The sequence below is a fragment of the Carettochelys insculpta genome, chromosome 19, assembly GCF_033958435.1.
Source record: "Carettochelys insculpta isolate YL-2023 chromosome 19, ASM3395843v1, whole genome shotgun sequence".
NCBI lineage: Eukaryota > Metazoa > Chordata > Testudines > Carettochelyidae > Carettochelys > Carettochelys insculpta.
In genome coordinates, this window is record NC_134155.1 from 8,998,232 (window position 1) to 9,025,524 (window position 27,293).

The following is a 27,293-nucleotide window of genomic DNA, read 5'->3' on the forward strand; positions in this document are numbered from 1 at the left end:
GCCATTAGATAGCTACACTGTGACTTTGGACGCTTTCCGGGCTCCTCAACCCAACTGACCGGTCTGTTCAATTTGTGGCAGTGACTAGCTACCCAACTGCGCTAAACAGGCCTTTATTGTGTATCAATGTTATCCTCGTTCTTCTGAGAGGGGCAGAGTTGTGGGTATTCCAAAGGCAGCACCACCCTCAGTGTTGTGCCTGTGTAACCATTGACAGGCAGCCTTGAACCTCGGACCTCTGGCACCTCTATAAGTTTGAGCAAAAAGCCAGCTGGCTCTAGCTAAGCCTAGAGAAAAGACTCATTCTTGCTTTCTGTAAGTGGGCAAGGTACCGCTACATGGAACCATGTACCATACCCAGCAAGTCAGTGGGTTACACATACGAAACAGGCCTTCAAAACCACCACCGTGTAGCCAACAAAGCAGATGAGCAGTGGCCCATATTACCAAGCAACCCCTCCTCCTTCCTCCCAAACTTCTGACTGGAATTTTACACTGGCTGCAGGAGGCCAGCGATGGCTGATGGTACCTGAACTGTGCTGCCACTCACACACATGCCAGTGTGAGGTTGACAGAGCAGCAGCTGCTGGCTGAGCGTCAAAGTATTAATAATTTGCTGGCTGCAGAATTTGCTTCGTGAAAAGCAGCAGCACGTCTAAAGCCGGCCTGGGGCTGAGATGCTTTGACTCTCTCCTGGGAGCAGCCTCAGGCTGGCACCTGGTACTGTTTTGTTGTTGTGGGGGGTAACCCCAGAAGCACTGAGCCCCCTGACAAGGGAGAGTGAAGTCTCTGCTCTACCAGCAGCTGGCTTTTTGCTTTAACCTTTCAGGGTGCGGGCTCATTCCCTCCTGTCCACAACCCGGCACATCAGCCTTACAGTTGTTTAGGGTGAGAACCATGCTGGTAATGAGATGAGGGATGTTCAGCAAGGGCTTGTATGACAGGCTGCTTTTTTGGGGGGGCATGTTGGCCACAGGGACCAAACTCAGGTCCTCTTGATCTTCAGGTACATCTATACTTATGGGTGGGGGGGTCCACACACCATGATCAATCTTCCAGAGGTCGATTTTGCTGTGTGTGTAAAGATGTGGCAAAAATCACTCTCTCTGGGCTCGACTGTCGACCCTGGTACTCCACACTATTGTGTTGAGTAAGGGACATCAGCACAAGCCCAGAGAACCCAATCTACACTAGGGAACAAAGTTGTTCCTGATAATTCAATTCCAGCGACACTTACAGCGTCATCTGGAACTGTGTATCTGGGATTGACTTTGACACCTAGTGTAGACCAGGCCTGAAAGAAGGAGCCTCCATTCACTGATGTAACAGAGCCAGGCCAAAGGCTGGACAGACAAACTTCTAGCTGATTCAGCCACCACAGGGAAACAGAACACAAACACAGGTTACACACTGCTGCCTGTTTAGGCCAGCTCAGCTCACTAGTGACAGCGTTGTTAATGAAAAGGTGCCTGTACTGCTGGTCACCATCTTGTTCACACAAGGCCTAAAAAAGCCCAGCAGTTTGACTTCCCCTCTCGCTCCCAGGAGGTAGCACTGCCAGGTCAGGATGGGGCTCATTGGATGTCACTCCTGAAGACTTGTAGAAATCCTCAAGGACCAAAACGCCAAGTTGCAAGCAGCGGCGTAACGGAGACAGGAAAGTGGGTGGGCCCAGCCTTCATATAGTGGGCAATGAACTTTCAGGGGTAACACCCCTTTCATCAGATCTGAAGCAAAAAAATAAAGAATGCAGGAATATAGCTGGGGGAGGGGGTAGGAAGTAGGAGGAGAAAAAAATGTGGAGGGTGGTCCTTACGCTACACAAGCCCCTATGCAATGCTGTTAAATCAGTGCCCCATGCCCTCCAACAGCAGCCAGTGTGTGTGTTGGGGGGGGGATTTTTAACAGATGTTCTATAATCTCCAGCAACACACCAATGAAGTATTTTTAAAGGAAATTTTAAACTAAGGCCCTGTAGACGAACATACTAAATACAGAAACTGACAGTACAAGTTGAACCTCTCTTGTCTGGTGCACTCTCATCTGGCAACATCTGTAATATATCACAGTTTTAGTTAGCTGGAGGCCCACTTATCATGGGCATGGCCAAGATTCCTGTGATCCCATAAAGTTGGTTTCTAGTCACCAGTCCTGGCTCTCAGCGTTCTGTGCTATTATTTAGTTGTAATTTACCTCAAATGTCTTCTACCAGCCCAACGAGCAGCAGTAGTGTTGATAATGCTGCTAGACACCATTGACCTTATGTTGTTCAGCAAATTCTCTCGTTCGGCACCAGTGAGGTCCTGAGGGTGCTGGGCTGGAGAGGTTAAACCTGTATGTACTTGTTAAACGGCCTTGAATAGCTCTTTCACAGGCCCGGTGTTCTGCTAATACGTCTGGCAGGCTCTTCCACGAAGTTAACTAGCTCCTCTCTGGTGAGAGTCTCACCAGGCTGCAGCAGCCACAGAGTGGGGACAGGAAGAGGCAGATGGGTGGATATTAAGACCTAGTGGGGCTCCAAATTTTCCGTCCCTATACAGCAGCATATTCTGCATATGGGTAAGAAGGGCCCCAATTGCTGGGGCAGGTGCCTGTCTTCTCCTTGAATCTCAGCAGCATGTTTGCATGTTGCCACCACTTGGAGTCAAAACTCAAGACCCTCCCAAAGGGCGCTGGTGGAGTGGAAACATCCTTCTGCAAAGGAAACGTGCACTGGTTTTAAACAATCATATTCTCCTGCCTCCAGCTAGCTGATCTCAGTGCCAGAGCCACAGTTCATCAATGTTCTGCCTGCTCTGGGCCTCTGAGTAGCCAGTAAGGTGCATTAAAGGTCCTCTCCTGCAGTGTTTTGCTTTTATAACATTGGAACAAAGCCCTTGTCAGCTGGAAATTATACTGCGCTGCACGCTGCTGTCATGAACGGCAGAGGCAGCACTCTAATACACCTGTTTCCAAAAGCCAGGGTCATCTTCATTTAACGAAAAGAATCTCAATTAACAGGAGGAAGTGTGTGAAACAAGGTTGAGCTGTTTTGAATTCTGTCCCATTGAGGACAGTGACATATACTGCCAGTTTCATTCCAATGCTTAGAAGCAGGATCCACATTAAGCATCCTTTGCGATTTCAACAGCCTGCATCAGACAGCTGTACTTATTTATATAACACGATGAATGTACATGGCTCTTCCTGAGCAAAGAAAATAGGCACCTCCTACAGTAAGGTACTTACAGCCTTTATTATACTAGCTGTACTGGCTAGCAGCCTTTTAAGCAGAAATCAACCTTCCCTCCTATGCCTTTTAAACTGGATCACTGTTACGGGGGCTATAGACACAACTGAGTTTATCCATCCATTACACCTGATTGGACACCTGACACCCTGTTCCTTTGCTCTCTACTGCTCACCTGTTCTCCTTCCCAGCTCAAATTCAGGATGCAGTTTGGGGGTAGCTAAAAATCCATGCAAGGGAAAGAGATTCCTCTCCTGCCTACCATTTCTGAGCCAACATCCTAGTAACACTCCCAGCCTTAGGCTAGGGCAATGCTGAGTGTGTCAGCCATGTCCACCTCAAGCCTCTTATTCTTGGCCCCCTTTAGGGCTTTGTGCTTTGTCATGGTTTGCTGAATGAAAAGCAAACAAAGACAGCAAGGAGTTAAAACCAAAGGTGTGCAATGCTCAAAGCTTTTTTCAGAGGCAGCTATTACTCACTCTACACCTTGAATTTTGTCCACACAGGAGCAGTGTTTTCAAGAGGTCAGCTACATGTTGGTTTTTATGTTCACCAAGCATTCTTTCAGGGAGGTGCATTAATTTTAAGTTAGTTTACATAAAAAGGGAGCCATTCCATTCAGAGGACCTCATTATCAGCGGATATTGTACCACGAACCTAAGGCATTTGTGTCACGCGCCTGTAGCCAGATCAGAAAAGCTGAGCACTGAATTTGGCTTTGAATCAACTGACTACAGTGTTTTTATTCTTTGGCATTGAAACTCATTTGAATGCTTCTTTGTCACCAAACAAAGTCATGAAATGATCATTCCCTCTTGTGGGAGGAACACTGTAACCCTACCATAGAGAAAAAAAAATATCTTCAGGTAGCTTGCTGGTCTGTTCTGGTGGACTCTCTCTGGTAGAGAACACTTTAAAAAACCTAAGTGAAAAGATGGTTTTGTGATTAAAGCACTAGATTGGGATTCTGACAATCTGGGGTCTATTCCCACATCCATCTCTATGGCATTGAACCATAGGACAGTTGAAGGTGTCTCAGTTCCTCTGTTTCTGTTTCATCCCTGGGTCTAGCTCAGAATGGTGCTGATTCTTGTGATATTAGATGGATTTCTTTAGGTCTCAGTTCCCAGATTCATGTCATTAGGTGAGAATCTTGGTTTTCCCTTTTTTAAAAAAGGAAATTTTTAGCTTACAGAATTCTAGAGAAAAGGCTGAAAGCAGGATCCAGAGGTACTTCAGAGATTCAAAACCTAGAAAACCAAATGAACACAACATTTATCAGTAAATCTGCTGATTGGGAATTGGCTGATCATGATGATGACTACTTGGGGTTGACAATAGTGTTTGTGTAGGAGCTCTTCAGAAGAGGGGCAGTCTATTATCCTATGTACATTCAACACTTATCCTAACAGTAATTCCTTGTTCTTCTCCCAGTTGAGGTTTGGATTCATTAGACCAACAGCAGCAGCTATCATGGTGCCTTAGTTGTGTCTCCAAAATGAGGGTATGTCTAGACTATGCGGAAGAGCAACAGAGTTTGATTTCACACACCTGGTAGAGATGTATGAATTTGAACTATCTGGGATTAGCAGTGGATCCTTGTGCTCCTTGATATTGCACGGGGTAAAGGAGGTCCCGATGATCTTCCTCTGTGAAGATGGCCAGCTAAGTTGATTGTAGATAAATGGATTCTAGCTACACAATTGCTGTAGCTAGAATTGCCTATCTGCAATCGATTACTCTGCCTAATGTAGATCAAGCCTGAGAGTTCCACAAAAGGAAAGATTTCCCCTGAACTTAAGGGCCCAAGACCTTCTTCTTCCCACACTGCCCTACCCCTCACTACATTCTTCTGAATGTAAAGGATGGTGGAGATAATGTGCTGAACGGGCACAGCAGAAATCTCCAGACTGCTACGCAGCATATCATGGCCACATACATGAAGATGGCATCTAAGGCATTTGAACTCAAGCCCTATACCACCAAAAACTCAAGTCCTTATTGGTTGGGCTAAAGGAGTAATCCTCTTAGCTCTACGTGTGTAGCAAGCTTTATCCCCACAGGCCCACACCACTAGACAGAGACACTAGCACACATTAAATCAGTGTATACAGATACATGCCAAAGAGCACAGTGATCCTGGTTAAAGCATTACTTGGATATTGGTGAGCTAAAATATCGGCAGTACAGTGCTGAACTTGAAATGTTATGGCGAGCTTGTGTCTGATTCACAGATGTTAAGGCCAAATGGGACCACTAGAGCGCTTAGTCTGACTTCTTGTGTATCAGTTACCCCTGCTCGGAGCCCAGTATCTTGGCTTTAACACATTTTGTGTTTGGCTAAAGCATACCAATTCTTTGGATGAGTGAAGAGAACAGCTACCCCTTTTAGTGTCCAGACTTAGATTGGTTGAAGATGAGTTGCCAATTATTAAAATAAACTGAGAATGTGACCTTCTTTGCTTCTCTATGGTCTAAGGAGAAGGGCTAACAGGCTGGCGAGGAGAAGGAGGAGGGGAGAGAAAGGGTGTTGAAAAGGTTTCCTCTTTGTTCTGTCTGGTGGGATTTTTTGTTTTCAGTGGCTGAAATAGCAGGACTGCCCAGCTCTGGACTTTGCTGAAGGAAATGTTGGCAGTCCCATCACAAGGCTTAGGTGAAGAGGGAGGGATTCTCACTGCTTAAAGGCTTAGATTAGTCATTGACCTTAAAGAGGCACTAAAAATCATAAACAAATCAGTCTAAAAATCTCTCTCGCCTACTCTTTCACCTTTCACTCTCCTCACCAGTAATAGTATCACTTTATTGATTCTCCAGTAGTGTTTTAAGATGGGTGCTTGGGCAGCCACCCAGGAGAGATTCAGGTGACGCCCATCTGATTAGCAGAGAGCCCACAGCACCCTATGCTGGCAGCATTCGTTTCTATTGGTGGTGTGCATCCCTATATGACTGGGTGCACAAATTTTTTCCCACCCATGGATGGAAAAAATTAGGAGGAATCCTTGTTCTCCAGTTTTCCAACCTAGTCAGGACCTGATTTTCTGCTGCATGTGTGGGAATGACCCTTTTGCAGGCTGCTTTTACTATGATGAAAGGAACTGAAGGGGAGTGCCCTAACGTTTATTTTCTTTGTAGGTGGCCTATTTCAGATTTCTAAAAAAAGGGGGGGGGTCAGCATTTGAGAAGGAGCTGTAAACATTTTTCACTGTAAACAGTGACATACAATGCCTTCTTCCCCCACGCAGCATAAACACTGCATAGTAATTAGGAGTCAAGTCAGGCTTGGAAGAGATTTTTCACTCTTAATTGTAGGGCTGCTGGGGCTCCCCTCTGCACATAAACCGGAAAGGCAATACCTGCCCTTGAGTGCTTACACCACAAGGAGGCTCTCTAGAGCACAGGAGGAATGTGCCTTTCTGCATTCAAAGGCTGCTGTTAAGTCTGTCCCTCTTACACCATGTTGCTTGTGTTTTACAGGACTAGTGACCAAGTGGGGAGAAGCTCTTGCTTATTAAAGCCTCTAGGCGAGAGAATTTCCTTGGTAGAAGATCACATTGGATCCCTTCCCATAATGGAAGCCTGAGAGCCAGGAAACTCCATGACCTCCAGAAACCACCATTCCTTACCGCGAGTTCTGATGGCACCTCGAATGTTTACTGAAGGAGAACTTGGGGGCATCGCCCAAATCACCCCCTCTCTGTACCTGAGCAGGGGGAGCGTAGCCTCAAATCGGCAACTGCTTCTGGCCCGGGGCATCACCTGTATTATCAATGCCACCATTGAGATCCCCAACTTTAACTGGCCCCAATTTGAATATGTCAAAGTGCCTCTGGCAGACATGCCCAATGCGCCCATCTCCCTGTACTTTGACAGCGTGGCTGATAAGATACACAGCGTCATGCGGAAGCATGGGGCCACCTTAGTCCACTGTGCAGCTGGCGTGAGCAGGTCAGCCACCCTGTGCATTGCTTATCTGATGAAGTACCACAAAGTGTGCTTGTTTGAGGCTTACAACTGGGTCAAGTCACGACGCCCCATCATACGCCCCAATGTGGGTTTCTGGAGGCAGCTGATAGACTACGAGCGGAAGCTGTTTGGGAAGACAACGGTTAAAATGGTACACACGCCATATGGTATAATCCCAGACATTTACGAGCGAGAGGGGAGACATCTCATGCCTTACTGGGGGATTTAATTTGACTGCATCCACGGGAAGATGAAGAGCACAAGAGACTTGATGTTCTGTGTCTACCAGATCAGACACTTTTCCTTCTGTTTTGATGGCCAACTTTTAGTTCTTTACCATACAGCAGAACCTTGCTCATCATCACATCCCTAATCAGCAAGGTCAACCATTCTGACCTGACCTTCCCCTGAGCTAACATTACGGCAAGCTCTGTTTATGAAATTTAATTCTTCTACAAAGCATCCCTTGCAGTCCGTTTACTAGTATGCTACACGTGAAGAACTAAAAGGCACGTGGTAAAATGAATGAACGAAATACACTTTGTGATGAGGCAGCCTGGATATTTCTTTACTAGCTTATATTCTTCCTTGCAAAACATTGAGCAGCACCAGCACAAAATGAACGGGCTCCTACTCCAAACTCCAACTCAATGTGTGTGTCTTGTTAAGAGACCATGAGGGAGGTGGATGGAAACTGGTTGCTAATGCGGCCCTTTTCTTTAAACACCCTAGTGACTCAGTATATCACGTTAGAGATTGTTATGTAGCTTTTTAAATCTTTATAAGAAGTTAAGCCAAAGTCTGCTATAAATAAACTATTAAGACAAATGAATGTTGCCATGTTCCCACCTGCCCCCCACATGCCACACCAGAGAACCAGGTCCTGCAAACATTTATACACCTGAATAATCTACTGCACATGAATAAATGTTTGCATGATTGGGAGCAAACAACAGAAACTCAGTGCAGATGTGATGGGTTAATTTTTCTCACACTGACCAGGCAAATTAAGCTTTGTCTAGACAGCTACTTTCTCAAAGGAGTTGAGCTGTACATTTTAGTATTCAGTCAACCAGTAAATTGAAAGTAAGTGAGTTGGTTTGATAACTGTAAGCATAATCATGACCTGCCTTAGATCTTTTCCGATTCAAGCATTCTGGCCGCAAGGATGATGTTGCATTCCTGAATTTTTCTACACAAAATAAGTGAAATTGTTAAACCTCCAGTACAAAGGTGTCTTTTTGGGAAGTCTTTGCTTTGTTTTGCTCTGATGACGGGGTGAAAAAAAGTTCCGATAACCTGAAAAATGGTAGAAGATATTAAATGATATGACAGCTGAGTCATGAGTATTAACCACATCCTCGCATATCATTAACAGCTGCAACACCGAAAGAACAAAGCAAGTAACTTACTCCAAGAAGACTGTTTGTATCTTTCCCTGCATCTCTAAAGGAGGAAGGTGCAAATTCTGAATACATAGAGATAGAGAGCTGATTTAAGTGAGAGACTATAACTGTAAAATAATCTTAATAAAGATTATAACTAGAACCCATGAGTTCGTGGTCATAATGGAGCTCTTAGCATCTTTGAAATTCCAGTGACGACACTGATTAAGCCTCCATCACAATGGTAATACAAATACAAATATAATTTTTATTAAATCTTGTAATCAGTGTACGTTAAATCTAGACCTTCAAGACACACTAGCACCAGGAAAACCAGGGATTGAATCTGGCCCACTACTGCATTTTTATCCTCTGAACCTATATCTGAATTTTTGAAATGCTTATATTCTGGTTTAAGTGTTAGAAGTGACCAAGGTGTTTGTCGTCATAACTTGTGGCACTAGATGGTGTACAGTCTACAACCTAGTACATGATTCTACTCTTCCAGGGTAAAATCAGATCTCCCGGAAATAAAGGAGCTGTCCCTTGTGAAAAAACAGCGTTCAAATGGGATCAAAATCAGGTCTTTATAGCCTGAGCTACACATGGATCAGCAGGAGAGCAAAATCCAGATGAATTCATGACAGAGGGGCTGCTCTGATTCTGAGATACACCTTAACTCAGAATTGGAAATCAGTTTTCAAATGAACTGTGAAGATCTGAATTTCACCACAGTGGATGGGCACCACTTATTGAAAATCATCCATCGGGGGAAGAAAATGCTACATTAACCTCTAGGGTCAGATCCAGTCTCCACTGAAGTCATTGGACTGACATCCATCCAAGTCAGTAGCCAGCAAATTGGGCCCCGAGGCCACTTGCTGCATTTGGTGGGATAATGGTGTAAGGAGATATTAAAAGGGAGATCTCTGCTTACCTCAAGGCATACAAGGAAATCACATCAGCTGTTCAACACACACCTGAACCCACAGCAATGAGACCTCTGTTAAAGTGGATATAACATAGCATAAATCTTTCAAGAGCAGAGACCTTTAAAATGTCCCAACATGGTTATTTTTTCCATACAGGTGTATACCCAATTCCACTGCAAATCCTTCTTTATATTTACCTCTATTAGCTGTGGTGAGTTTCAACAAAACCAAGGGTGTTTACAAAAGCAGAACACTACCTTATTACACACATTTCTATGTAGCCTAGCATTTCTCTAGCACCCATCAATGCAAAGATTTCCATGTGCTTCAAAAACATGAATCAATTTAGGATCAATTCCTCAGTGAGGGGAGGTTTTTCTCCTTTGCAGCACTATAGGCCTGGTGCACACCAGAGAACAAAGTCGATCCCAGATACGCAATTCTAGCTATGCCATACGATCAGAAGAAGTGGGTTTGTCCCATGAAAGCTCATTACCTAATAAATCATTTTGTTAGTCTTTAAAGTGCTGCGTGACTACTGGTTTGTTTTTTAGAATACAGACTAACACGGCTACCTCTCTGTTACTGTGCCATTAGCGTAGCTAGAATCGACATATCAGAATCTTCTTTCTGCCCAAGTACAGATTGGGGCTCTGAACTCAAGCTGATGTCCCTAACTCCATGCAATAACACAGAGTTCTAGGGTTGACAGCCAAGCCCAGAGAGATCGATTTCACTACCTCTTCACACGTGGCAAAATCAAACTCCAGAAGATCAATTGCATCACATCGAATGCTCAGTAAATATAGGCAAACCCTTAAGAAATGGAGAGCTGGCAGGGACCACAAGAAAGCAGGGCAAAGGACTCAGACTATTCCTAACAGGTATTTGTCTAACCTATTCTTGAAAACGTCCAATGACCAGGATTTAACAACATCCTTTGGAAGCCTATTTCAGAGCTTAAATGCCCTGACAGAATGATTTTCCTAACAACTAATCTAAATCCTTCCTGCTGCACATAAAGCCAATTTCTTCTTGTCCTGCCCTCAGTAGACATGGAGAACAATTTACCACTGTTCTCTTTAAAACCACCCTTAGCATATTTGAACATTCATCAGGTCTCTCCCACACACTGTTTTCATTCATCAGGACTTATACGCACCCATTTTTTTCCCCCGATAGGTCACATTTTATCAACCTTTTACAATTTTTGTTGCTCTGGATTCTCTCCAATTTGTACAAATCTTTCTTACCACTGGAGTGACCTGCAAACAGGTTAACTAACGCAGCAGGTGTGAAATCCTCACCCCATTGAAGTCAATGGGAGTTTTCCCATTAACTTAAATGAAGTTAGCATCTCTGGGTCAAATCCTAAGACGTTTGACCAAGAACACCCAAAATGATGGTGGCAGAACAACGACCAGAACTCAAATTCTGCAGCTCCCTGTCCTGTGCTTGTAACAGAAGAACAGAAAAAAAATCCCAGTACAAGAAAGTAGTAATTAGACCAGGACCAACAATCCTCAGAACAGCCATCTATAAACCACAAGCAAAGTTAAAGGTAGGGTTGTAGATTTATTAACTTCAGGAACTGCTACTAGCTTATGAATCTAAAATATCTTGAAATATCCCTCTGATGAGTTTGTGCAAAAGCTCAGCCTTCCATACAGATAACTATTGCTAGCAGGAAGTTCTCATCTCTCGCTATATAAATAGCTCTCTACACCCGCTGCAGGCCATTTTCGAGAGAATTTCACACTTTCCAGGTTGCTAGGTGAGGCAGTCTCCAACACTTGTTAACCATGTAAGTACTGTGCACAAATGCCAGACAGCTTTATTGTGAGGCTGGTGTCATTATGGCTCAGAGTCTTGATATTAATTTTCCAGTAATTCAGTACAGAGGAGAGTCAAAGCCAAAACATTATGCATTTCAAACCACCCTGCTTTTTCTCCCTGTCGAGTTATTTTTACCACACAACCATGAGGCCTGCACCAGTTGTTATGCTAAAAGGCACAGTATAAACTTCTTCATGTTTAAATCCATTGAGCTGTTCCCAATTTGTACTACCAAATTGAAGTCCAGGCTCATAAACTTAACAGCCTTGAGACCTTATGACAGCACAATCATTTTTCTTCCAGGCTGCATTTTTATTGTAAGATCCATAGGTACCAATGACGTATCAGTAACTGTGCTGTGGGTGTTAACAGTTACAGCCTTACAAATAATGGCATCTCTGGCCAGTAGACAGAAAAGAATATTGACTCCAGTGTCATGTGGAAGACCTATGGGGTGCGTTATTACCCATTCACGAGGGAAACCACTTATGCATGTTTAACCATACAGCTATGTAACTTACGCATGTGCTGAAACTGAGCAGACACAGGTACTTTTTAAGGCTACCACCGAATTCACCACAAATCAACTTGCTTGCTTTCCCTGTTTTTAAAAAAGAAGTACAGACAACTTTGCTCACAATATACTAACTGCACAACACCTACAGCAGCAGGGGCCAATAAGAATTCAAAGAGCGCCACGCTTGTGGTTGCTGCCACAGGCCCCGCCCCCTTGTTCTAAATGAATGCCCTCCTCCTCCGCCAGAGGCACTCCCAGCCACCGTCAATGTTCCCCCCCCTTCCCCAGTGCCTGACACCACCAGCCACTTGTTCTAAATGAATGCCAGCGACTCACCAGAGTCACTACTGCTGGAGCCGCTGGGGCTGCCAGGGAGGCCACAGCCACTGGAGCCATTGTGGCCTGCTGCAGCAGACAGAGCCACAGCTGTTGGGGAGGCCAGAGCCACCACCACTGGGGCAGCCAGGGCCACTGCCGCCACGCGCTTCTCTGGGGCCTGTGCACGGAGCAGGCAGGCAGCACTCCCCACGTGCATCTCTAGGAGGAGTCACATTTAAAGGCTCCAAGAGCCATGTGCAGCTCCAGAGTATCCTGGAGACCGTGGTGTCCTGTTCGCCATGTGTGGTGAGCGTACTGGATGCCACCAACCTAAAATACAGATTGGTGCTGTTCCTAAGTCTGTTTTGCTGACAGGAAATTCCTCAAATCCCCCCCAAAGCATGAAAGATTCTACCTCATTGCTCTGCTTGAGAAGGAAAGTCCCATCAGAACCCATCTAAACACATAGCCAGACCTTCTCTCAGAGCATGAAGGGTGAGATGTCAATATAAATCAGTAACACAGTGCAATTTTACTGGCTGCATCTAGCAACAAGCCACCATACAGATGTGTCATAAATAAAGAGTTCTTTATTGAGATCAACATTTCATGGAGATTCAACAAAGCATTTATAAACCATTGCAAGAAAATGTGAAGTAAATCATATTAAAGTGTAAAGTAATAAAAACTATTCTGACCAGGTATAAAAAATACCAATGACTCCAATACAGCACAAATTAGAACAAGAGGATCCACACGTATATTAATCACAAAACCATTTACACAAGAGAAATGTATATTAACCCGAAGCAGGAAGAAACACACAGTAAGGGGAAATTTTGCAATATAGAAATACTCCTTTAAAACTGTTACATTTATGTTTTAATATTGAAATTCAGAATTAAATAATGGTCCAGAGAGCATCCTTCAGAAAAAGTTGTACAATAGCAGCTTTTATTGAAAAGGTGTCCTTTTTGCTCAAGATTCCATTAATTAGTATGCAACTAGCCAGAAAAGAGCCTTTTTTTGGATTTTCAGAAGCTTCCTTTTCATAACTTCACATTTACTATGTGGTTTTCCAAGAAAGTGCTAATCAATCAAATTAGCTCAAAATAAACTTAAGTAAAATCAAACATCTTCCAGGGCTGAAAATTCAGTGGAATGTTCAAGTGGAGATTATAATAGTTCACATGTAACAAACAAAAACAAACAAACCTTCATGAACAGAAGTCAGAAAGCTTGCTGGGATATTTAAATTCACACAACAATCAATTTATCAACAGAGATCTTGGTACAGTTTCATTTATCTCTAATGCCTATAAGTACTGGAAGGAAAGATTACTACGGTATATTTCAACCGAGAAAATTAGACAAACTGCACTGTTAGAAACCTATGGAACACATTACAGAAAAGATTTAAATTAACCAAGAAAATAACCAGTTAAAAATCAAGATATGCACAAAACACAAATAAAAATAATTTTCCTTAGGCAATGTCAAGGCAACTCCAAAGAATATATTCATTAAAAAAAACATTCCCTTTCACAAATTTTAATAATGAAAAAGAAGACCTCAAAAAAGAAATTCAGCTACATTTCTCACACCGTAAGTCAAGAAAAAAGTCTCAGTGTGTATGTTAGCCTAGCCCTAATTAAAGCAGGGGAAAGTGGTCTGATACAATCCAGTGCAGAAAATATTGTAACCTTGGATACAGTTTCCAAGGACACTGGGCCCTTGCCTAACAGTATAATAGAGCAGAAGCTGAATGCAACACTGATTCATTTTAATGACGAGGATATGTAAGAGGAATGATCCTTCTTGTGCAATGCCCTTATCAGTGGTATCTAAATGTAAACCATTCACGTAATGAGAACACTTTGAAGGTGTTTAGAAAAAAATATCTTTTGCTTAACATGATTGCATTAACATTGCCAGCTGCTTTCCTATTCTGCACAGAGCAGGGAACTTGAAGTGCCATACTCCAACAAGCTCTTCTGTAATAATACTCATAAACATCCAATTCCCCCAATTTATGTGCCAAAAACATGCTGGATCCTTCTTACAGAGACACCATATTTGCTTAACAAGGGGGTACATTTATAAATGCAGTTAGAGTGGACTTTTGCCAGAGTACAACAACCAGTACTGTATTTGGAATACAGGTTTGCTGTAGAGTTTCCACACTGTAGCTATTTCAGTTTGGGCCATACCCTTTACAACGCACATACGTGTGCACGCACGCGTTTTGAAAAAGAAAGACCAGTGGAGGAAGCCCACCCTACCAACGCTTCTCGTGCCTTCAAACCAGCATTTATGTAAGCTATCGCCTTGGTTCAGCACAGTACTTAAGCATTTCAATGGTGCCATTGCTTTCAGAGGCACAAATCATGCGTTTACAGTTGGGTGTTTGCTTAAGTCCTTCGCTGAATCAGGGCCCAAGAGTACAACTCTCAACTCACTATTTCTGTTTGATATTACTCAGTGGGGGACTACTTGCAATAGTAAAACACAAGGCATGATGAGAAGCGTGTAACAGTATGTGGTATGGCAAGAAGTGCACTGTCAAGGTGAAGCAATAAGTATCTGATGAAGACAACTAACTGGTCATAGAGAGCTGTTCTGAAGTCTTTTGCACTTATAGACTAATCAGTACAATAGTGGCCAGTCAATCAGAAATCAGATTGCTTTGATAAAACTTTGCACACCAGAAAGTGGGTGCTGACTGTTAAAGTACTGAAAAGCTGCCACTTTCACCTTGGGTCTGAGACCAGGAGGCACAGTGTGTTACTATTGTAACAACAAGCAGGTTTCTGAGAGTAGGAAGATCTATTTTAATTTATGCAAATAAGGGTCATTCACTCACCATGCTTATTAGCCAAGATCTCTTTCACTGAGTGTATATTAATCAATGACTAGAACTAACGGTTTATACAAACAAACGTTTTTATCCCCCATGCAATTTTGTTGACTGGAACTCAAAACCACAGGTCAATAATTAGTTATAGACTTAGAACATACAAGGCTTGCTTTGAACAGCTGTTGACATCTTAGAAAGAAGGAAGCTTCTCTCATGATCTGTTTGAGAAACCACAATAAATTAATGATGGTGAAATCATCAGTTGTACCGGGGGGGAGGGGGGCGAGACGACAGCAGCTCCTGCTTTGATTATTGAGAGTCAAAACTAAGTAGTGGCCATAAGGCCCTTTTGAAATAAAAGCACAATACTTCCACTGGATTAAAAATTCTGTAATCAGTAATTCAGAAGTTGAAGCACGGTCATGTTTTTTCTGAACTGAGTAGCTGTCTTCAGAGCAAACTTGTTTTATTGTTATATTCTGGACCGCCATCCTGATGATGTACCTAAAGAAAGACTCATACATCTCATAGCTTTTGAGTTATATTTTATGATAGCCTGGTACATTAATCTTTAACTGTCCAGACAGCAGTGCTGACCCAAAAGCACCCATGTATTTTTGCCTTTGCTTAGTCCACTGGGAAATCTCCAATGCCAGTGTGAAATAGCTAATATCTATTGGAATAATGAACTCAAAGGCAACCAGTGCCATCAGTTCTGAATCTGATAAAGAGCTTTAATGAACAATATTTAATTGCATGAGATATGCATAGGAGTCCCATCAAGAAAAGCATATTCATGTATCACAAATATGTAGTGAAACACATAGGAGTGGGAATTTGATATTAGTGGGGTATGATTTTCAACATGATGTGGAGCACTTTAGCTATATAAGGGGCAAAGGGCTAAATGAATACATCATTTTGAAAGTATATCCCTTGAAGTGTGCAGTTGTAGGACAAGTCCAATGAAGGGATAAAGGAAGTGTGTGAATTAGAAAAAAAAAAAAAGACTGCAAAGTTTAAAATCCAGTTGCCTGTACTGAAACCTAAAGATACAGTATGAAAAATTTAGATATACAGTAATTTTTGTCCCAGTTTTTCCTCCCAACACTAACCCACTAAATGTCTGACTAAAATGTATTCTGTAATACAGAACAATAATTCTATCAATAAACAATGGCTCATTGCAGCCTGACAATCCAATTTCTTCCAGGTCAGTAACTTACTTCTCTTTGAATGTTACTGTCACTTCATGTGCATTGTAATACTGTAGCAGCAAATATCTAAGAAGAAATACCCCTCTCAGTTCATATATTAAGGTTAAAAGAAAGAACAGTTAGCAAAACCACATTTTGTTAAGGGGACGCATCAATTTAAACACACAAAGACTAGTATGACATCATTTTCTTGAAACGTTAAGACCTATTCCACCTCGTGCGTCAATTTACCTGGATTACCACAGTGAGTCACCACGTCTCAAAAAGTGCTAACCAGTTTCAGTTTGAAAGAGAATGAAATGCCATCTTTTGTGCCACAGTGCAAAATTTTCTGATTCTTTGTGAAGACCTCAATGATGGCTTGAACCTTTCAGTGAAATTCTTCATAGGGAACTTCTACGAGAAAGTGGCTTTTGACCCATTACAGCACAGAAGAAATGCAGAAATTAACATTTCAATACTCTAACCACTGCTCTAAAAAGACTTCAGTGATTATTCCCCTACATCACCATCACCAAGTCTTGTCACTGACGGATGTGATCCCTCCTTCAGCGTGAGTCCTTTCAAAGCAGGTCTGGCAAAATGAGGCCTGGAGGTTTCGGCTCCACACAATTGATCCAGAAGTTTGCACAGCTTGCATGGTACTGATGCCCTCCATAAGCCAGTTTGAAATTATCCATTTCTGAATTAAAAGCCTAAAATAAAAAGTGAAACAAGTGTGACAGTCCCATCTGCTCAGTGATGTAAGAGCAAAACAGGAGAGCCGATAGTTGAGGATGTGTTTACACTGAGAAGGCACACTACTGTCAGACCTCAAACCTGTCACTCTACAGCCATCATCCTCAGTGCAGAAGTGGATCAAATGGCAAGTAAAATTTTAGTCTGCAAGAATTTCTGAAGGCAGACAACATTCCCAATGTCAACATCTAAAGCTATAAGATTCCGTTGGCTCTACCAAGTTTTAGTAGTGAACACGGAGTAATGAATGGTTTGATTACTATTATATTTGACCTCAAACCTGGGAGCTGACTGAACTTTCTGCATCAATTTTTTGCTAATTATCTTCCACAGATAAGAAATTATATGCTGTACCGCACCTCAGAGAATAACTTGCAAGGTCCTAATGATTGCACTTCAAATATTTAATTCACCGGGCCAACCTGCTCTGTGATTTCAGAGGCTAAAACTTCTCTGAGACCAAAACTCTACTGCTTACTGAAGGGCTTAGTTTGCTCCAGGGTCTTCTGTTAGGAGCAGCTACTTTACAAGAAGAGCTTTTTGAATGGAGTGAAAAAAATCTATAAACAAAATAAAGAATATCTGAAGGAGTTTTATGTTGTTGCTAGCAGGAAATAATGCTTAGATGTCTGAGTGAACAACAACAAAAACAAAAAGGAGCTATGAAACTTATTTTACATAAGCTCTTTTGGGAAAAAGATTAATTTTTTTCCTGTTCAACAACAGGATGGCTAGCAGCTTTTCATTGTAATCCTCTATTGCAAGAGTCTCTGGAAGAGTTCAGAGTTACCTTCTGGAATACTGCTGAAAATATATTTGTTTTTAACAAGACTCACTGAAAACATTTTTCTATGGATTTCTAAAACTACAATAGCCTTTGTGTTATTCCATAGCAACAGATGGACCATTGCTTTGTAAGACAACAAAAGGTCAAAGATTATCTCACACAAAAACTATAGTTCTCCTTTAACAACAAAGAAACTAGGAAGCTATAGTTGTTCAGAAACTCATCACAGTGAACTATCTACTACACAACAAAAATAGGACAAAAACAGAAAGCTATTCATGAGATAGTGGCATGCAGACAAGACAAGCAGGACGACTCGAGCATGTGTTAGTTGATCAAATTGGATGTTACAGTCACGGAAATGACTATAAGAAAAGGATTCATGATTGATACAATTGGAAATGACAGCGGAAGGCTGGTCACCAGTCTTGCCTTCCACACTCATAATTAAAAGGATGAATCTGTAAGGAGCATCATTTTAATCATTCATACTTTTCTAGGATGATCCTCCACAGGGTTCTCTTCTTTCTGAAATAACGTTGAAACCAAAAGATCAACAAAACTCCTGATGTGTGCTAATGGGTTGACTATGAATTGCTGTGTGTCTATTCTGGGTCCCCTCCCCCCCGCCCCTTGAAGGCAGTGACTCTCTCCTAGCCTCACAGGCACATGTACATTTCATTCTCCATGCTGCCCTTTATAAATGGATTTAATGCTGTGTCTTAAAACGGAACTGCCACTAGTCACCCCTCTACCAGCCAGAGGAGCCAGCAGCTTGCCTGGGTCCCTGGGCAAGGTGTGTTTGTGGGGACCCAGCTCAGAGCTCTTGGGACAGGGCCTCAGGCAGACACAGGGCCAGGGGTAGCCAGCCCTCCGTGCTGCCAGAAGCACATGGCACAGTGCTCTGGAGATGATTTAAAGGCCCCGGGGCTCTGGCTACTGCTGTAGCGACAGCAGACAGGAGCCCCCGGTCCCTTTGAATCAACGAGTCTTAGGGCAATTGCACCCTTCACCCTCCCCTGGCCCCTCATCCATCAGCAGGCCTGCTCAGCATTGGCAAAGGGAGTTAATCTTCCAGATGATGTGGCAGTAGCAATGTTTGAGCTCTACCTACAACACAGATCCCACGCTTCCTACCACGGGTGACAAATTACAGCCAGAACATTTGTTGGCATAGACGAAGAGTTAAAATGGTAAATGCAAAATGGGCCTGCACTTACTTTACTTCTAGAATCTACATTCAAGAGGCACACTCCACAGGCGAGATCTTGGGCATTTTTAATCCCGGGACGCAGCATACAAGAAGAGAAATCCAGTGAGTTTTCATCTGGCTACAGGGATAACAAGACAGTTGGATTTAGTCAACGTGAGTGACACTGTCAACACCCCCCCAAAAAAGTCACCACATATTTATATGCACAATGACAAATAACCAGTGCAGCTGCATGAGTCTGAACAAAGTCACAGGGCAAAGATAACATACTATATATACCCATAAATTGACACACACTTGAATCAAATCCATTAGCATATTTTCAAACATACCACATAATCTCCATTGACATTAATTTACCATGTTCAAGCACTTGAAAAAAGGATTAGATAATGGGGAAGAAACTGAGTTCTATGTTTTCACTTCACAGAGGACCACACTTCTGAAACCAGAGTACAAGTGGCTGCTACATGCCAAAGAAAGAGCTCAGACACACACAGGCAGGCAACAAATTATTTGCAATTACATAGATGCCAGGAGATAAATTATTGTGACCAGGGCAGTTTCCAGACAGGTAATTAGCATTAACCCTACCAATGTTTATCACTCAGAATTTTGCACTAATGTCCCACCGCAGAAGATCGGTTAATTTTCAAGGATTTTCTTGAATATGGAATGAGGGCTTATTGGCACACAACTGAATATTAATGGCTGGCCAAACCAGGCTACAATGAGTGCTAATTGTTTTATTTTGTACATTAGGTTAATGTTATGAAAAGGACTGGGAGGACAATTGTGTTTAAGCAGAAAAAAGATTTCAATACGGATTACAGCTTTCTTCATGCAGCTTTACATTTAGAGTACAAGACAAATGGTCAATGTAATTATGCATTTGGGTGGCATATAAACATTGAGGCATTGTTTGAACAATCATAATATGTAAATGTTTAAAGCAGTCAAAATCAATGCACAGAAATACAAATGCAAGAGTCTTTTTAAAAATTTGGTATGATCAAAAAACAGATGCATTCTTAGAATCCACATTCAAAGTAGTCTAATCACGATCTCACAGCTGAGCAATTCAAGGAAAAACTGAAATTCTGAAAAAAACTTTAATCTTTTACTAGATCAATCACATTAATACAGGCACTTTAATATTTGTTTATCGAATGCATGAGTGAAGGAAATGAGGTCATACAGTAATTTTCAATAAGAAAACCTTAAGGCTATGCATAAAATCACCTTGTAACAAAATTAATCCTTTAAAAGATAAAATTAACCTTTTAATGCAGACACCTGTGAGCTAGAGGACTCATACATACTTAACTGGGACTTCTGCTCCATTTGGAATCCATAATTGTAATTTTACAGGTAGATATGTGCCATATGTTAGGTACCATACACACTCAAGGCCTGCTTTTTCAAAACAAAACCAAAGCCAGGCATTTGGTATTGGTTTAAAAACTGAATAAATAGGGGTCGATGTGTTGCACTTGCATGCGATACTCTGATCCTCCCAAGTCAAAAACCGTAACAGCATGTTTGAAACTACTCCTTGTCAAAACAGCAAAAAACTTGTGTTTTGGGGAATTAGCTGTATTTGGCCATGCATCAGCAATACTAAAGGATTGGTTTAGGACCAATGTGAGTGCTGAGAATGGTATGTACTGAAACTAAATATTTAAACCAAAATAAAAAATGTTTGTAGTTCTGGATGAAATGTTACAACTGTCACTAGGGAGTGAGGTTGGAGTGGGAAGGATGGGACAAAGGAAAGAGAAGGAATGAGGATAATTTATTCCAGCCCATCTCAACCCCAACAGAAAACCCACACAGTTGTATAAAAGCCTTATAGACCTTATTTTCTTCAGGTCCTGGTTTCAACAGTAAAATTTTCTGATGTAACCTGTGTTTCTTTGTAGTAAGATCGACCCAGAGCAAATGTGCTTTTGACAAACCTAACAAACACCTTTTTCCCTGCCCACCAGAGGCAAAAATGTTCCCCACACACCTCTAGATACCAGGGATAACATTTTGCCATGAGGGCAAAGTTGTGGCAAAACTGAATAGAAAAAACAATATGAAAGCTGCCACCAGGATCATGTGTACAGGGCTGCATGACATCAGCCAGCGATTCTCTACAGTTTAGGAATGATGGTTTCCTTTTACATTATAATCATGGAGCAAGGCACTGATACAATTCTATGCATCTTTGTTGCCTTTAAACGGCGGAAAAGACCTACCTACAAAACAATTATTGGTTGAATATTGGGCATCCTAGTTTAGGGTCAGATTGAAACACTCACATTAAAGAGTATCAAAACAAAAAGTAGTCATGTAGCACTTTAAAGACAAACAAAATAATTTATTAAGTGATGAGCTTTTGTGGGACAGACCCACTGATCTGAAGAAGTGGGTCTGCCCCACAAAAGCTCATCACCTAATAAATTATTTTGTTTGTCTTTAAAGTGCTACATGACGACTTTTTGTTTTGATAAAATACAGACTAACATGGCTACCTCTCTGACACTGAAGAATAGCTTGCTTACTAAATGAGCAGACCAACTTATGTGAATTGCACAACAAGTGGAATAAGGTTCTACAGTGTGAATAAAAGGGAATCACAATCTGGCCACTAATTATGAAACACTAAAATACCTCCTAATCAATCAATACTTAATATCCTGATTTAAATATGTAATATTCATGCAGAAGTTTTTCAGTCTTTTACATCTGAAACAGCATTTTTAACAACTATCGACCATGAGAGCAGACTGCTCCTCAAAGTACTACCTAGGTACTGAAGAACCATAGACCTCTGATATCTTAACCTGTCCTACAACTGAGCAGAAACATTTTGCTGTTATCAATTGCTGTATTAGTTAAAGCCTATCAGAATCTGACAAGGTTTTATTAAGATCTGTTTTGTCATCGATATGAGGTACTGATGAGATGAGAGAAAGCTGATGCCTATTATTTGCAGTCTCCATTTTCCAAGGAATTAAAACTGACTGCAGAAAGTTATTTCAAATGGAAGGCCAGCATATCAGCCCATACCTTGCAACTTCTTGAGAAAAGCAACATTAGGATTTTTAGTACGCATGGTTACTCTGCATGCAGGGATCTGTGAATTAAGTATTCAGTGTTGTGGCAATGATGAATTTGTTAATGCTGGACATGATGCACTGGTCTTAATCTCAGGATTAAAGGCTCCTTAACTAATCAGAGTTCACAGCAACCATTACAGTGGATCATGTCAATCATCTCCTAATTAAGGATTCCCCAGAAATGTGCTGAGCTGTCATTTTGGTTAAGTGTCTGCCCAGGAAATCCATTATACACCTGTACCCATCTCTCTACTCTGTACCCACATTATTTAATTGCAACCAACAACGATGATTAAAAATTGAAGAAAGAGGAAAGTTAGAATTTTCTTGCCTTCCATTTTTAAATTTTCCTATCTCTTCTTTCACATCACCAAAGGATTCTCCTTGACCCCAAGCCCCAGCTTAGTATCTCCTCCTTCACCCTTTAACCTCTAAATTCCCTGTAACCATAGATGCCCCTCTTCTCAGTTACCAACCTTCTAAAACACACAGAATCATTCTTCATATGTCATCAATAGGGCTTTCACAACTGGCTATACAGGAAGCTGAAAGAAAAGGGAAGTACTCCCTCTTCCATACCAGAATTAACTAGTTGCACCTGGCTACAACAATACCAGCCAGAGGTGGGAAAGAGCTCAAAACAAGCATTATTATTTAGTCTTCAGCAGTGCTCAAAATGGGTAGGCACTTTCCAAAAAACAAAGAATAACACACGGTCCTTACTTGAAACTCCTTTCAGTTTAATCAGTTTTCTGAAGAACACTAGAAATAGACAAGCTCACTGCTGGAGTGTCATAAAGGTTGCTTATTTCTCCATCCTAGATTTATGTTTATCTAATTGAAATCCCATTAGGAGAGTTCCGTGGACAAGTGAGATAGATCATCTGAATTATTAGAAAATGGAGCATCACCACCATCTAGTTTTTCATCTGAAGAGCTCAAACCAATTCACAAAGTTGCCTATTGCCCTCATTTTATCAGTGGATAAAATAATGAAAGAAGCATTTAAGTGACTCCGCAAGGGGTTAGCACATCACCACATGTAACACTCCAGCCACGTGTACAAATGTCAGGGTTCCAGTAGTGCAGAGGCAGCTTAATTATGGCCTTACCGTTAAAGCAGCAAGCGACATGAAGCTTATCAAGTTGTTCCACACTTTATCAATGTCCTTTAGCAGCTGTTGGAGTTTCTCACTACAAACTGCAGTGGCCTTGATACCCAGTTCAACGCGTTTTGTCACTCGGTAGACCTCAACAACCCCTGTCAAAATTAGAGTGGTGAATTATAGGCAAGTTACTGACTCTCAAGCAAAGCACACTAGAGATTCCTAAATCAGACTCAGAGAGAGCAGGTCATAGACATTGTACATGTTTTGAGAAACATCTATGATCACCTAATCTGTTTCAAAATTATTGCGTTAGATTCATTTGGCTGAAGAGTCACTTGTCAGTCCAGTCTGGGGATTCACTAAGCTAAAAGCACCATTTGGAAACAACTAATAGCATCTTCTTATTTTACGCTAGCAGACATACCCAGTGTTGCTCGGGGCCTTAACTGAATTAAGTTGTTTTCCTTTTGGAAAATAAAAGGAAAATATACAGACTTTACTTAAATGATTGCATTTTTCAAAAACCAGTGTTATTTTTAGGATAATGTTTATTTAAAATTTCTTAAAAAGGTATTGTTAAAATGTGCGTGGCAGGGGGAGGTTAGTAATTTTTTTAAATGGGAATATCATCAAGTATTTTTTTTTAATCCCTATAAAAGAGAAGTTACTCACCGTAGTAACGGTGGTTCTTCGAGATGTGTCCCTGTGGGTGCTCCACGTTAGGTGTCGGGCTCGCCCCGGCGCCGCAGGTTGGATCTTCCAAGCAGTTTCTGCCGGACTGCGCATGCGCCGGTGCGCGCCGCTCCCAGCCACATGCGCGATCCGGTCCCCGCCAGTTCCTTGACCAACCACCTCGGATGCTCCTGCAAAACACTAAACAGGGATCCAAAGCGGGGAGGATGGGCGGGTGGTGGAGCACCCATGGGGACACATCTCGAAGAACCACCGTTACAACGGTGAGTAACTTCTCTTTCTTCTTCGAGTGTCCCCGTGGGTGCTCCACATTAGGTGACTACCCAGAAGTAACCCAAAATAGGAGGTGGGTAATCGGATCATGTGCAGCTTGTCCCCGAGAGGACCGCTGTCGAGAGACGGGTATCCTCTTGGAATACCCTGTGTAGGGCATAATGCTTGGCGAAGGTGTCATAGGATGACCATGTTGCCGCTCTGCAGATGTCTTTTAGCGCAATGCCCTTGAAAAAGGCTGTTGATGCCGCTACTGCCCTAGTGGAGTGAGCCCTGGGCGGGGCCAGTAAAGGAGTCTTTTTGAGTTCGTAGCACATTTTTATGCAGGATACGATGTGCTTCGAGATTCTCTGCGAAGAGAGACCTTCTCCTTTTGATTTGGGAGTGAGAGAGACTAGGAGTCTATCTGTTTTCCGGAAGGACTTGGTCCTGTCTACGTAGAAGGCTAGCGCCCTCCTCACGTCCAGGAGGTGTAGGCGCGCCTCTTCGTTGGAGTTATGAGGCTTTGGATAACGAGGGTAAAACTATAGGTTCGTTAATACGAAACTCTGAAGAAACTTTGGGAACAAAGGCTGGATGCAGCCGTAAGGTTACCGCCTCCTTGGAAATTACTGTGCAGGGTGGCGTTGCCATGACTGCCGCAAGCTCACTCACCCTGCGAGCTGACGTGATTGCAAGAAGGAAGGTCGTCTTTATTGTAAGGAGACGGAGGGAAACCGTGGCTAAGGGTTCAAACGGTGGTCCCGTTAGCGCATTAAGCACCAGGTCCAAGCTCCACAAAGGTGGAAGCGGTTTCTGAGGGGGGTATAGGTTTACCAGCCCTTTCAGGAACCTGGTAACCATGGGATGGGCAAACACCGTGTGCCCTTCCTCTTCATGTCTGAAAGCCGATATAGCAGCAAGGTGGACCCTTCAACGAGGATAGGGAGAGTCCGCCTCTCTTGAGGTCCAGTAATTACTCTAGTATTACAGGTAGATGCGCAGCAAGGGGGGCTAATTGCTTGGTAGAACACCATGCAGTGAATCGAGTCTATTTTTGCTTATAGGGCTTCCTGGTGGAAGTCCTCCTGCTACTTTCTAGGACTTGTTGCACTCCCTCCGTACGCATGCTCTCTAGGGAGCTGAGCCATGGATTAACCATGCTTGCAGTCGCAGGCCTCGGGGGTGTGGATGCACTATGGACCCCTGGGCTGCGTGAGCAGATCCGGTGCCACCGGCAGGGGCATCGGTGGACGGTCCGACATGCGCAGGAGTAAGGGGAACCATTGCTGTCGATCCCACGTTGGGACTACTAGGATCATTCGGGCTCTCTCTCTCCTGGCTTTCTGCAAGATTTGTGGATAAGCACTGTGGTAGTAAAGGCGTAGAGCAGGGGGCCCCTCCACAAGATCGCAAATGCGTCCCCCAGGGACCCCCGTCCCAGTCCTGCCCTGGAGCCGTATTGTGGGCACTTCTTGTTGTGTTGAGTGGCAAACAGGTCTACCTGGGGAAAACCCCATGCGCGAAAAATCGGTCGTAGCAGATCGGAACGGATCTGCCACTCGTGTGTGTGTGTGTGAAGCGCCTGCTCAGCTGGTCTGCCTTCACGTTGTGAGCGCCTGGTAAATACGAGGCTTTCAAGGTTATATTGTTGGCGATGCACCAGTGCCACAATCGGACTGCTTCCGCACATAAGGCACGGGACCGAGCTCCTCCTTGTCGATTTATATAAAACATGGTGGAGGTATTGTCTGTACTGATCCCGACTACTTGCCTTGTATATGGTCTCGAAAGTGTTTGCAGGCGTTGAACACTGCTCTGAGCTCCAGTATATTTATGTGCAGTGACTGTTCCGTGGAGGACCACAGTCTTTGTGTCACCTTTTCGCCCATGTGTGCTCCCCACCCTATGTGGGAGGCGTCGGTAGTGAGAAAAACAGATATTTGTGGTTGGTGAAAGGGCACCCCTGTTAGCATGTTCTTGGGGTTCACCCACCATTGCAGGGATCTGCGCACCTCTGTCATGGGCGACACCACCCTGTGGACAGTGTGTGCTGCCGGTTTGTAGACGCTCGCCAGCCAGTGCTGCATGCTGCGCCTATGCAATCGGGCATTCTGTACCACAAACGTTGCTGCTGCCATGTGGCCCAGCAGCTGTAAGCACGTCAGAACCGGCACCGTAGGGCTGAAGGTGATGACTTGCATGAGGGAACCAATGGCGCGAAAGTGGGCATCTGGTAGATAAACCCTTGCTGTGATGGAATTTATACGTGCCCCTATGAACTCTATGTCCTGTGCGGGGTCTATCTTTGATTTTGCCAGATTGATGACCAGGCCCAGCGAAGAGAACGTGTCTGCTGTGACGCGTATCATGCGAAGTACCTCCTCCTTTGAGGCCCCTTTCAGTAGGCAGTCTTTTTTTTTTTTTTTTTTCCCCAGATATGGGAATATAAACACCCCCTGTCTGTGCAGGTAGGCTGACACCACTGCCAAGGTCTTGGTGAAGACTCTGGGGGCCGAGGAGAGGCCGAACGGCAGAACCTTGTACTGAAAATGTTCTTTGCCTACCATAACCCGGAGAAAACGCCTGTGAGCCGGGTGAATAGTTATGTGGAAATACGCATCTTGTAAGTCGAGGGCTGCGAACCAATCTCCATCGTCCAGTGCCGTAAGTATAGAGGTGATTGTGATCATCCAAAAGTGTTGCTTGCGCAAGTACCGGTTGAGGCCTTGAAAATCTAGGATGGGCCTCCAGCCTCCTGTCTTTTTCTCTGTGAGAAAGTACCTTGAGTAGAACCCTTTCCCTCGGAGTTGCTCCGGCACTCTTTCCACTGCCCCTATAAGCATAAGATGGCCTACCTCCTGCTTGAGTCTCGCTTCGTGGGAGGCGTCCTTTAAGTGGGGTCTGGGTGGAGGTCGTGGCGGTGGGAGCGACTGGAAGGGAATCGCGTAACCCGTGGCCATGATCTCCAGTACGCATTTGTCTGTGGTGATCTTTTGCCACTGGTCATAGAATGGTCGGAGGCGATGGTGGAACAGTAGCTTCGGATGACATTGCGCGATGGTAGCGATAGTGCAGCCCTCGATCTGTGTGTCAAACTTGTGGCCTTTGGCCCTGCCCCGAGGACGCACGACTCTGTT

At 43.2% G+C, this 27,293-nt stretch overlaps 2 protein-coding genes across 9 annotated transcripts in view; one reads left to right on the top strand and one right to left on the bottom strand.

Annotated features, from left to right (window-relative positions):
* DUSP14 (dual specificity phosphatase 14) overlaps positions 1-13,394 on the top strand; it is a 40,811-nt gene extending 27,417 nt beyond the window's left edge. For both annotated transcript variants that reach the window (XM_075014078.1, XM_075014077.1), the window contains exon 2: positions 6,704-13,394. In XM_075014078.1, the coding sequence (XP_074870179.1) occupies positions 6,825-7,421 (597 nt within the window). In that variant the 5' untranslated portion in view covers positions 6,704-6,824 and the 3' untranslated portion in view covers positions 7,422-13,394. The remainder of the gene's footprint in view (positions 1-6,703) is intronic.
* A 2,632-nt stretch (positions 13,395-16,026) lies between these two features.
* SYNRG (synergin gamma) overlaps positions 16,027-27,293 on the bottom strand; it is a 78,128-nt gene continuing 66,861 nt past the window's right edge. For 4 of the 7 annotated variants that reach the window (XM_075014075.1, XM_075014074.1, XM_075014072.1 and 1 more), the window contains 4 exons: positions 23,212-23,360; positions 19,000-19,110; positions 18,272-18,307; positions 16,027-16,949 (listed from right to left, as the gene is read on the bottom strand). In XM_075014075.1, coding sequence (XP_074870176.1) covers positions 16,818-16,949; positions 18,272-18,307; positions 19,000-19,110; positions 23,212-23,360 — 428 coding nt within the window. In that variant the 3' untranslated portion in view covers positions 16,027-16,817. Of the gene's footprint in view, positions 16,950-18,271; positions 18,308-18,999; positions 19,111-23,211; positions 23,361-27,293 lie in introns of those variants that run through there. The other 3 variants (XM_075014076.1, XM_075014071.1, XR_012648197.1) reach the window with 2 other exon arrangements.